Below are 13,262 nucleotides of genomic sequence, written 5' to 3'. Positions count from 1 at the left end.
GGGGCGGCATACAAATCTTAATAATAATAATAATAATAATGAATAATAATAATAATAATAATAATAGTAATAGTAGTAGTAGTAGTAATAATAATAATAATAATAATAATAATAATAATAATAATAATAATAATAATAATAATAATAATTTCATAATTACCCGTATTCTAACTCTGGCAGATTCCACTCCGGATGGCTGTCCTGCGATAGACACCTGTGGAAATGCGAGGACCAAAAGTTAAATTCTAATAATAGCACGAGCAGGCAGAATAGTGAATCTTTGACAGAATACCAATGCATTGCAGAGATCTCTTGGAATCCTAGTGTCTTACTCTCAAAGCCATCTGGGGTCATCCACAGGAGCAGAGAGTAAAGGAGAACCGAAGATGGCAGACACTTTCACAAAAGACTTAAGCCTACTGCATCTCAGGTGGGCACGAAGCATAAATTACCATATTTTTCAGACTGTAAGATGCACTGCTGTATAAGACGCAGCAAGATTTCAAAAAGGTAAGGAAGGGGAAAAAGGTTTTCTCCTCGCTGGACCCCAGGAGCACTCTGCAAGCCTCCCAAATCATATGTGTGCCCTGGGTTTTTTTTGCAAAAATGGGGACGTTTTTGCCTTCCCCCAGCCTCCAGGAACATACTGTAGGCCTCCCAAACCCTCTGCGTGCCCCATTTTTCGCAAAAACGGGACATGGAAACAAGGCTTGCAGAGGCCAAAAATGGCTGTATTCGGTGCATAAGACATACTGACATTTTCACCCTCTTTTGGGGGGGTTGGGGGAGGTGCTTCTTATACAGTGTTCCCTCGATTTTCACGGGGGATGCGTTCCAGGACCGCCCGCGAAAGTCGAATTTCCGCGAAGTAGCGATGCAGAAGTAAATACACTATTTTTGGCTATGAACAGTGTCACAAGCCTTCCCTTAACACATTAAACCCCTAAATTGCAATTTTCCATTCCCTTAGCAACCATTTAGATTATTACTCACCATGTTTATTTATTAAAGTTTATTAAAAAAAATATTTATTAAAGGTGGACGAAAGTTTGGCGATGACATAGGGGGGAAAACCGCAAAGTATTTTTTAATTGATATTTTTGAAAAACCGTGGTATAGGCTTTTCGCGGAGTTCGAACCCGCGAAAATCGAGGGAACACTGTACTCCTAAAAATATGGTATCTGAATATCTGGGCCTTGTTTGTTCACCCTGATCTACACACACCTGGGAGGTTGGGGCTTCTAGAGCACTTCAACTCTGTCCTAGCATTTAGAACTGTTATGGAAATTAAAAATAAGTTTTGAGATTATTTGAGGTTATTTGCTCTTAACAAATCTACAGGAATCAGAGTTTCTTAGGATCTAGTCTGTTCCTCACAAAAAGATATCGTCTGAGAGAAAAAACTCTGCAATTAATCTCATTTATTATACGTTTTGATGGATAGAGTGTTACTGATGCTCACGAAGTTATCGTGCACAGAACGACAAGGGGAGTTGAAACAAGGACAAAATAAACTCAGTGATTTGACAAAACCAGACAAGGAAACACAATTTGGTTTCAAGAACCTTTCCAAAGTATACTTCAGTGTCCTTCTAAAAAGGCAGGCGTGATCCATCTAGTGCTCCTCAAGGCTTTTACAGTGTTCCCTCGATTTTCGCGGGTTCAAACTTCGCGAAAAGTCTACACCACGTTTTTTCAAAAATATTATTAAAAAATACTTTGCGTTTCCCCCCCTATACCACGGTTTTTCCCACCCGGTGATATAATATGTCATTACCAAACTTTCGTCCGCCTTTAATAAATTTTTTTTAATAAACTTTAATAAATAAACATGGTGAATAATAGTCTAAATGGTTGCTAAGGGAATGGGAAATTGTGAATTTAGGGGTTTAAAGTGTTAAGGGAAGGCTTGTGATACTGTACATAGCCAAAAATAGTGTATTTACTTCGGCATCTCTACTTCACGGAAATTCGACTTTCACGGGCGGTCTCAGAACGTATCCCCCGCGAAAATTGAGGAAACACTGTAATTTCAATACGAAAATCTCCAAACATGCTTTTCCTGGAAAAGAGCTTTCCTTAGGAAAAGCATGCAATTTTGCACGTATACAATATACTGCCCCTTGCTCCGCTTCTTCCTCCTCACACCAAACGCAAAACGAACCCAAAGTGCAGTTTAATGTTTCCAAATGTAAAATAATGCACTTGGGGAAAAGGAATCCTCAATCTGAGTATTGTATTGGCAGTTCTGTGTTAGCAAATACTTCAGAAGAAAAGGATTTAGGGGTAGTGATTTCTGACAGTCTCAAAATGGGTGAACAGTGCAGTCAGGCGGTAGGGAAAGCAAGTAGGATGCTTGGCTGCATAGCTAGAGGTATAACAAGCAGGAAGAGGGAGATTATGATCCCGCTATATAGAATGCTGGTGAGACCACATTTGGAGTACTGTGTTCAGTTCTGGAGACCTTACCTACAAAAAGATATTGACAAAATTGAACGGGTCCAAAGACGGGTCACAAGAATGGTGGAAGGTCTTAAACGTAAAAGTTATCAGGAAAGACTTAATAAACTCAATCTGTATAGTCTGGAGGACAGAAGGAAAAGGGGGGACATGATCAAAACATTTAAATATATTAAAGGGTTAAATAAGGTCCAGGAGGGAAGTGTTTTTAATAGGAAAGTGAACACAAGAACAAGGGAACACAATCTGAAGTTAGTTGGGGGAAAGATCAAAAGCAACGTGAGAAAATATTATTTTACTGAAAGAGTAGTAGATCCTTGGAACAAACTTCCAGCAGACGTGGTAGATAAATCCACAGTAACTGAATTTAAACATGCCTGGGATAAACATATATCCATCCTAAGATAAAATACAGAAAATAGTATAAGGGCAGACTAGATGGACCATGAGGTCTTTTTCTGCCGTCAGACTTCTATGTTTCTATGTTTCTAAGTGTGAAAGTGATACCCTCCCAAGAGATGTGGGCTAAATGCTTTAACACAAAAAGTCCTAGAAGACAATTCCGTCTTTCTCAGAGTTGGTGTATGGTCTCGGGGCTCAAGAGAAGCTCAGAAAATACCTACCTGATTGCTTTTTTCCGCTTGGTTGTTTCGATTAGAGTCTGGAAAATGGATGTGGCAGCCTGTTTCTTCCATCACTTTTTTAATATTATTCCCTCCTTTGCCAATGACGTGAGAATGCTCAGTATGAGATACATCCATCTTGAGGGTGACTCGATTGCTCTGAAATCAAAAAAATCAGGATATTCTTTATTTCACTCTCCTGGGAGAGAATACATTTCATCTTAATGAAGCTGTTGACATTCAGGCCACGGTTTCCTCAATTTCATCTGGTACGTTTCAAATCACTTTTCCTGAGCTAGGAAAGGTTAGGTCGTGGTGGCGAACCTACGGCATGCATGCCACAGGTGGCACCTGGAGCCATAGCTGAGGGCACACAAGGTTGTGCCCTATGTCAGCTCTAGCGCGCAGGTGTGTGCTGGTCAACTGATTTTCAGCCTTCCAGAGGCTGGGAAGCATTTTTGCCCTCACTAGGCTTCAGGAAAGCCTCTGGAACCTATGGATGGTGAAAAACGGACCCAGGAGGCCTACCGGAAGTTCGGACATGAACTTCCTAGAGGCCCATTGGGCCGTTTTTCAGGAGTCTTTACTGAAGCCTGGGGAGGGCAAAAAACGGGCCTACCGTAAGCCCAGAGGCTTCAGTGAGGCATGCGTGCAAGGCCTCACTGAAGCCAGTAGGCCCATTGAGCTGTTTTTCATCCTCCCTAGGCTTCAGGAGGTTTTTCCAAAACCCAAGGAGCGCAAAAAACAGGCCTACTGAAAGTCCAGAGGCTTCGGCAATGCCTCTTTGGTTGATCACTGCTTTGAAATGTGTCAAAATGGCAAGAACTAGCTAGATTTGAGTTTTACATAAATCATGATAAACCCACAGAATCGGGGATGATAGTTGATGATTGTTAATTTTTTTGAATCTCGTGGAACCAACTATGGAAAAATCCATATTACATTGTTGATCACTTCTAGTAAGAAAATTTGCCTTCATTAGCTAACAGTATCACCATTTCTCTATACTTATGAACATTCAAGTTTTTTTAAAAAATCCTAAAAGCTAGAATTCTACGCTAAAGATGATTAGGTAAATTTTCAACTTTAATTGGTGTAATCCAGGTGACGAAATTAGATAAAGGAGGTAGTAAGAGATTAATGGCATATAACAAGAGTAATGGATATAAAATTAAGAAGAATTAATGATTAAATTTAGTAGATGACACATACAATAGATGATAGGATAGGATAGGCTATGTAGGTTTTCAGTGGGCAGAAAAATAATACGTATGTATGTATGTATGTATGTATGTATGTATGTATGTATGTATGTATGTAATTAGAATTAGCCACTCAGGGTAGGATTTAAAGGGAATAAGAGGAGTAGTAGGAGGGAAGGACAGAAAGAAGACAGTAGAAGAGGATGTAGAGAAGGAAGAAGGAGGAAGAGATGGTACAAGGAAAGGGGAGAGAAGGTGTAGAAAGTAGGTATTAGAGGCAGTGTTCCCTCTAATTTTTTTTGGGGGGTGGGCGGAAAATTATAGTGTCTGAGCGGCAGTCCCTTTGGGACTGGGCGGCACAGAAATAATAAATAAATAAATAAATAAATAAATAAATAAATAAATAAATAAATGAACGAACGAACAAACAAACAAACAAACAAACAAACAAACAAACAAACAAACAAATAAAAAACCCACACTGTTTTGCCTCAGAGAATTTCAAAATAAAATACTGTACTGTGTGTCTATAACAGTGAGCTCATAATAGGGCAACTCTATCAATATCAAAATGCCACTTAAATAGTTGAGCTAGTTTCAAACTAGATTTTGATTTTCTTTCTCTCTTCCTTACTCCCATTCTTTTTCTTTCTCTTTTCCTTCCTCTCTTTTTTCTATCTGTTTCTCTCTCTTCCTCTCTTCCTCTCTCTCTCTCTTTCCCTCTCACTCTTTCCCTCTCGGCTTCTGGGCAGGTTTGGAAAACTCTGAGTTGATGATGATTGTTAAGTGAGCGATTGCTCACTGCTCAGCTTAGGGGGAACTATGATTAGAGGTAGAATAGCCACTTAAGATAGAATTGAGATAGATTGAATAATAAAATTAAAACTGGAATGCAACTTAGGTTATCATGTTATTGTTTGTAAGTGATAATATATACACATTAAGGTATATGGGATGTTATGTATATTTTTGATATGGAGAAAAATTACAAAAAAATTACAAAAAATGTAAATTTTCAACTTACTTTTGTATCCAAGACAGACATGATCTTTTCCTTAGCTTCTTTAACGTTCTCTCTTTTTCCAGAGACTTTAATGTGAGGATCTTAAAAGAAAAAGAATAATTGCTTTGTACTAAGGCTAAATATCTTAACCCAATCTTTCCAATGCAAGCAAGCATCCCGCCGTCTGCTTTTCATACATATTCTATTAGGTAGGTTATACAACCAACGGCACAAGAAGTACATTGTATATTTCCTGGAGAAACGCTCAAAGCAGTTTCATCATGAATTAATCTATGTCAGACACATTAACTTCCAAAAGTTTGAGATGGACTAGGGAACCAAAAAAAATCTATTTCAGTGAAAACAGGTTCTGGGCTATATATTAACCCTGCTGGAATGTAATAAAGCTTTTACTGCTGAACGTACCAAGTTCTACCTGCAATCACAGAAAGGTGAACTCCATCTTGCTTCACCAGAGTAAATGCCAAATCAATTTTCAAGTAGCTATCATCATCATCCACCATCTTATCTTCCTACTGGTGCACTGTGTGTGTGTTAGTACAAGGTACATGGTTGTTAGGGTTTGCCATTGTAAACTACCTATTGTAGTCTCTTGTACTATCACTTTAAATATTTTGGGCTGGTTCACCATAAGAGGGCGCCAGTACTCCTTCCCTCAATGATGCTTTATCGCTCATTCACTTTTGCTTTGCCTTGAGGGGGGAGTGTATTTGCTCAGTGCTTGTTATGGATTGTTTCTATTTTGTATATATGTAAATAGTACTTATTAAGCATAACTAAGTCTGTGTCTTTTTCTTTGGCTTTACCACACATCCACATTCTGTTAAAATTCTCTGCTCAGTGTATGTCAAAGGTCTCATAGCCTAGCTATACCGAGACATACCAACAGTGTGCATCATGACGTTACTCACATGGGCGCATTCCCCCAAGTGCGATTCTGCACATGCGCAGAGGGACGATTTTGCTTCTGCACATGTGCAGAGCACCAAAAAGCCACCAAAAAATAGGGGGAAAATATGGTGGCATGTACAAAAGAGCAAACTATCGGAGCCGTCGCACCAAAATTATGCAATTGGCAGGCTACTAACCGAGCAGCGCACTGTTAATGAGTATGTTAAGGAGTATGCAGAGTGACCCCTGAGTTATCAAGGATGCACATGTGCAAAAGAAACATGGAATTATAGCAGATAGTCAGGAGATATGAATAATGGTTCAGTCATACAAACCAGACATATTAAAGCATATAAAATAGTATTTAGATTAGATTAGATTAGATTTATTGGATTTATATGCCGCCCCTCTCCGCAGACTCGGGGCGGCTCACAACAATGGTGAAGAACAGTACATAGTAACATATTTTATAAATATTTAAAAATCTAAATTACAGTTTTAGATTAAAAAGTCCAAAAAAGAAACCCCAATATATTAAAAACAACACACAATCGAATCATACACAAAAACTACATGGGCAAGGGGGAGATGTTTCAATTCCCCCATGCCTGACGGCAGAGGTGGGTTTTAAGAAGTTTACGAAAGGCAAGGAGGGTGGGGGCAATCCTAATCTCAGGGGGGAGTTGGTTCCAGAGGGTCAGAGCCACCACAGAGAAGGCTCTTCCCCTGGGTCCCGCCAGACGACATTGTTTAGTCGACGGGACCCTTAGAAGGCCAACTCTGTGGGACCTAACCGGTTGCTGAGATTCGTGCGGCAGAAGGCGGTCTCGCAGATATCCTGGTCCGATGCCATGAAGGGCTTTATAGGTCATAACCAATTTACTTTAGCAATTTCGTAGTCCAGTCATACATTGTCAAATCAGTCAGTAAATCTCAGTACATTAACAATACTACAAGTCTTACTTGTACAGTTTACAAATACGTAAACTATCATCGAACACACAGTTCTTACTACAGCAGTCACAATGAATCAGCAATACCAAACAGAGACAGAGAGAAGATCCTACTTCTGGCTCCCTCTTATGGCAATCTCCAACACTAATTCTTAAAGTTATAGTGCTTCAATACATACAAGCCTTCATTGTTAGCTAGTTATTTTTATTGCGAAACCCAAACTGTTTTGTAGGTAGTACTAACAGAATCATACAATCCAAAGTCTGGAAGAGACCTTGGACGTCTTCTAGTCCACCCCTCTGCCCAAAGCAGGGACATTTAATAATGATGATGATGATGATGATGATGATGATGATGATGATGATAATAATAATAATAATAATAATAATAATAATAATAATAATAATAATTTATTAGATTTATATGTCACCCCTCTCCGAAGACTTACTACATCCGGGACAAGGATTTGTATATATTGTTCCTTCCTTCCAACCTGTTGTGGCCCAGAGCTGGAGCTCTTGCCTCACAATCAGGAGGTTGTGAGTTCGATCCTAGGTAGACCAGAAGTAAGGACTTCTGCTTTGGGCAGGGGGTTGGACTAGATGACCTGCAAGGTTTCTTCCAATTCTATTCAATCTTTAATCTTTACTTCTTAACCAGATAATGGAGTCATCTGCCTAGTATTCCATTTTTCCTCTATGAAGCTTAAATGATGTTAAATGAAACCATTTTGGGACAGACCGGTCAGAATTAAAATGAAACCTCCTTTCAGATTTCAAGAAAAACATGTGCTCTGAATGCAATCATTCTACGGAACTTATACCAGCCTCCGAGAAAGGTCATTTTTACCATGATTTGGTAAAAAAATAAAAAATACTGATAGATATTTTTGGTAAAAAAATATAAAATACCGATTATCTCAGGGACCGCCTTCTGCTGCACGAATCCCAGCGACTGGTTAGGTCCCACAGAGTGGGTGTTCTCCGGGTCCCACCAACTAAACAATGCCGCTTGGCGGGACCCAGGGGAAGAGCCTTCTCTGTGGTGGCCCCAGCCCTCTGGAACCAACTCCCCCTAGAGATTAGAATTGCCCCCACCCTCCTTGCCTTTCGTAAGCTACTTAAAACTCACCTCTGCCACCAGGCATGGGGGAATTGAGATGCTCTTTCCCCCCGGGCCTTTACAATTTCATGTATGGTATGTCTGTATGTATGTTTGTTTGTTTGTTTGTTTGTTTTTAATATTAATGGGTTTTTAATCATTTTTTGTATTTATTGAATTATTATTGTACATTGTTTTATTATTGCTGTTAGCCGCCCTGAGTCTCCGGAGAGGGGCGGCATACAAATCCAATAGATAGATAGATAGATAGATAGATAGATAGATAGATAGATAGATAGATAGATAGATAGATAGATAGATAGATTATATATATATATATATATATATATATATATATATATATATATATATATATATATATATAAATAAATAAGATTGAAATAAAAGCAATTACTCCGTGAATATTCTATGCTGCCAAATGTAAAAAAATATTCTTTTTGTAGGACGATGAATGAAGAAAAAATACTGAGCTGTATTTAATTTTAAACTGTTTGTACGGTGTCTTTTAAATTGTTTACTCCATTCCACTAAAAGCAAAACTTTGCTGTAGTAGATCAAGCTTAAACACATCCAGCTAAGTGCACTCACAACTTGCTTATTTTGTCCGTACAGAGCAAGGGGTGGAAAGCAGATGGTCTTAAACTCTTAACGCTCCAAACACTGGATCACTGTAGTTAAGAAAGTTGGAGAAAACTAGAATGCTAAAAATGTAGCAGAGTGGTGCAGCTGACAGAAGTTAAGAGGTTTTAAAAATTAAATGCACAATTGGGGGGAGGCGTGACACAGCTCTTGGCTCCAAATTTCCTCACTGGCAACTACTTCTCATGGAAGATCAGACACACATTCGCCGAGGGAACTATTAAATGCCAATCACTGTCTTGGTAAAGTGAATTTGGGTCCCATAAGGCAAAGCCACACATCTCAGACCAGCTAATAGGAGACAAGTGGACGTGATGCATCAGAACCTTCTCACTCCTAAGAGCCAGGGTGGTGCAGTGGTTAGTGTTCTGCCGGGCTCTCTGGTAGAAGCCTCCCGAAAATTCACGGGTACAAATTTCAGACACACACACGTTTGAAAATTCAAAACAATGTCCTTTATAACAAAATTTAAAAGAAACAAAGCACCCTTTTTTGTATTGCAAAGAGCACTCTTCCCTAAAACAACCTGGTAGGCTGTATAAGTCCTTTAATCAGTCCTTAAGTACTTAGCTAGTGTTCTGTCGGGCTCCTGGTAGAATCCTCCCAAAAATTCATAGGTACAAATTTCAGACACACAAACGTTTGAAAATTCAAAACAATGTTCTTTATAATGAAAATTCACTTAAACCAAAGTATAGCAAAGAGCACTCGTCTCCAAACAAACTGGTAATTTGTACAAGTCCCTTATCAGTTCTGTGATACTTAGCTTGCAGCTGTGAGGCAATTCACAGTCCTTCTTCTTTCACAAAGTGAAAGACACTTTGCTCTGGTTTAGTTTCACAGCGGGGAAAAATTAGCACACAAAAGGTCAAAGTCAGTAAAGCAGTCATGAAACACAAAGATCAGATAATCCTCCACAATGGCCAAACCCACAGGCTGCTATTTATAGCAGCCTCACTAATTAACACAGCCCCACCCAACCACAGGTGGCCTCATTTTCTTTGATAATAATCTCTCAGTTGTTGCTGCCTATGCATCGCTCTCTGCATGCATGGCTGTATCATTAACTCTTGTTCTGAATCCAAGGAGGAGCTAGATAATTGATCTCCTTCTGAGCTGTCTGCCACACTCTCCTCCTCCCTGTCACTCATCTCTTCTTGGTCAGAGGAGCCTTCATCAGCAGATTCCACCGGGGTGTGTGTGGCAAAACAGGCCTGCAGCATGTGGATGTCTTCCCCACATCCACAGTCCTTGGGGCAGGAGCTGGGCCAGAGCTAACTACAACAGCTAGTAGCTGTGAAGAAACATCACAGCCCTCCTTCTTCCCACGAAGTGAAACACACACACAGTTTACTCTGCTTTGGTGTCAAAGGCATGAAAAATCCACAAAGTTCAGACACAGTGAGGCACGATCCTGAAGAACTGCGATCAGATAATCTTCCACAACAGCCAAATTAGCACGCTGCTATTTATAGCAGCAGCTCTAATTACTGGAGCCCCACCCAAACACAGGTGTCCTCTCTTATCTCCTGTAATATTTCCTCAATTGGTCTCTTCGATGTATAAGCTTCCTGGGCTGTGTGCCAAGCACCCCTCTTCCAAGTCACCCCCACCTTCTTCTTCTTCCGAGGAAACCCATGATATAAAAACCGATCATACATCTCATACAAACCGTACGTAAAGCGGAAACGGCTCAGGGGAATCAATTTCCCCATGCTGATGGCAGAGGTGGGTTTTAAGGAGTTTGTGAAAGGCAAGGAGGGTGGGGGCAATCCTAATCTCCAGGGGGATTTGATTCCAAAGGGTTGGGGCCACCACAGAGAAGGCTCTTCCCCTGGATCCCACCAGATGACATTGTTTTGTCGACGGGACCCGGAAAAGGCCAACGATATTCTAATTGTTTGAGTTTCACCTGTGTTAGGCACATTAAAAACATGCCAGGGCTTATTTTCAGGGTAGGTCTTGGTCTCAGGGAAACAGGGTATATAACAGATTTTCTTCTTTCCCCTCCCCCACCAATCTTGCTGAAGAAAGCTAGATGAGAGTTGTGTTTGGAAATACAGTGGTACCTCATGATACGAACATAATTGGTTCCAGGAGGAGGTTCGTAAGGTGAAAAGTTCGTAAGACGAAACAATGTTTCCCATAGGAATCAATGTAAAAGCAAATAATGCGTGCAAATCCTTCAGGAAAATCCCAAACTTTAGAAGGGAGGCAAACAGAGGGCAGGGAGGAGCAGCTAAAGGGGGCGGGTGGAAGAAGCAAGGCTAGGCTAAAGGGTGAGTGGGAAGGAAGAAAGGCAAGGGGGCGCCCCTCCCTTTTCTTTCTTCAAAAGACACCCTTTCAGTGCCTGTGGCTGTTCTCTCCAAAGTCTTTCCCCCTCCAAGCTGCCCCTCCCTTTTCTTTCTTTAAAAGACACCCTTTGCTGTTCTCTCCAAAGTCTTTCCCCCTCCAAGCCGCCCCTCCCTTTTCTTTCTTTAAAAGACACCCTTTGCTGTTCTCTCCAAAGTCTTTTCCCCTCCAAGCCGCCCCTCCCTTTTCTTTCTTTAAAAGACACCCTTTCAGTGCCTCTGCAAGCACGCTGTTCTACTTTTAATGCAAAGTCTTTCCCCCTCCAAGCCACCCCTCCCTTTTCTTTCTTTAAAAGACACCCTTTGCTGTTCTCTCCAAAGTCCTTTCCCCTCCAAGCCGCCCCTCCCTTTTCTTTCTTTAAAAGACAACCCTTTCAGTGCCTCTGCAAGCATGCTGTTCTACTTTTAATGCAAAGTCTTTCCCCCTCCAAACTGCCCCTCCCTTTTCTTTCTTCAAAAAAAGGGGAAAAAAAGAAACCCCTTCATCCCAGCAGCAGCTGCTTGGGTTCGTAAGGTGAAAATAGTTCGGAAGAAGAGGCAAAAAAATCTTAAACACCGGGTTCGTATCTTGAAACGTTCGTTAGAAGAGGCATTCGTAAGATGAGGTACCAATGTAATTTCTTTCAACAGGCTAAATCATTGTTTCAAATTAGGCTTTCATTGAAAACAGTTCTGTTCTGCGCCCTCCGCTCTATCTTTTAGTCTTGTGTCACTGCCCTGGTATTAATCTCATTAAAACTGGTCAATAAATAGGGCAGAAATTATTGAATCTGTCCTCCTGAATTCAATGAGTGCTTGGACTACCCTGAATAATTTGTAGTGACCAGACAGACCCTTTAAACTCTGCATTAAGCAATTCACAACACAGGCAAGAACAAAACAACCACCATACCAAAAATGGAACCATCATTATATTTATCAAAACTATACTTTCATGTAAGTTCCTCAATCCGAGTAGTGTATCGGCAGTTCTGTGTTAGCAAATACTTCAGAAGAAAAAGGATTTAGGGGTAGTGATTTCTGACAGTCTCAAATGGGTGAACATTGCGAGTCAGGCGGTAGGAAAAGCAAGTAGGATGCTTGGCTGCATAGCTAGAGGTATAACAAGCAGGGAAGAGGGAGATTATGATCCCGCATATATAGAATGCTGGTGAGACCACATTTGGAGTACTGTGTTCAGTTCTGGAGACCTCACCTACAAAAAGATATTGACAAGATTGAACGGGTCCAAAGACGGGCTACAAGAATGGTGGAAGGGTCTTAAGCATAAAACGTATCAGGAAAGACTTAATGAACTCAATCTGTATAGTCTGGAGGACAGAAGGAAAAGGGGGGGACATGATCGAAACATTTAAATATATTAAAGGGTTAAATAAGGTCCAGGAGGGAAGTGTTTTTAATAGGAAAGTGAACACAAGGACAAGGGGACACAATCTGAAGTCAGTTGGGGGAAAGATCAAAAGCAACATGAGAAAATATTATTTTACTGAAAGAGTAGTAGATCCTTGGAACAAACTTCCAGCAGACGTGGTAGATAAATCCACAGTAACTGAATTTAAACATGCCTGGGATAAACATATATCCATCCTAAGATAAAATACAGAAAATAGTATAAGGGCAGACTAGATGGACCATGAGGTCTTTTTCTGCCATCAGACTTCTATGTTTCTATGTTTTCTTTAAACTGCAAAACCTCAGGAGGGCAAAAAATACAAACCATAAAACTGGACAAATATCTTGGAATAAACATGCATCTCTCTCTCTCTCTCTCTCTCTCTCTCTCTCTCTCTCTCTCTCTCTCTCTCTCTCTCTCCCTCCCTCCCTCCCTCCCTCCCTCCCTCCCTCCCTCTTTTAATATAAATGATGAAATCGAGTTTCTTTCTTGCAACTCTTCTCAACTGTAATTGCAAAACCCCTGCAAATAAATCTTAATCAGATGTACTAAAAACCATGTTCTCAGGTGGCATCCTACCAAAAAGCATTTCCATCTGATCC

General features: G+C 40.4%; 1 protein-coding gene across 1 annotated transcript in view; it reads right to left on the bottom strand.

Annotated features, from left to right (window-relative positions):
* Nucleotides 1-13,262, bottom strand: part of BICC1 (BicC family RNA binding protein 1) — a 202,855-nt gene that overhangs the window by 56,212 nt on the left and 133,381 nt on the right. The window contains exons 4-6 of the mRNA XM_070752068.1: nucleotides 5,311-5,390; nucleotides 3,085-3,243; nucleotides 161-214 (exon numbers count right to left, since the gene is read on the bottom strand). Of these exons, the coding sequence (XP_070608169.1) occupies nucleotides 161-214; nucleotides 3,085-3,243; nucleotides 5,311-5,390 (293 nt within the window). The remainder of the gene's footprint in view (nucleotides 1-160; nucleotides 215-3,084; nucleotides 3,244-5,310; nucleotides 5,391-13,262) is intronic.

This window comes from Erythrolamprus reginae, chromosome 5 (assembly GCF_031021105.1).
Source record: "Erythrolamprus reginae isolate rEryReg1 chromosome 5, rEryReg1.hap1, whole genome shotgun sequence".
In the NCBI taxonomy this organism is placed as follows: Eukaryota; Metazoa; Chordata; class Lepidosauria; order Squamata; family Dipsadidae; genus Erythrolamprus; species Erythrolamprus reginae.
Note: the sequence above shows the minus strand (reverse complement) of the source record. Positions and strands in the feature narration are given on the sequence as shown.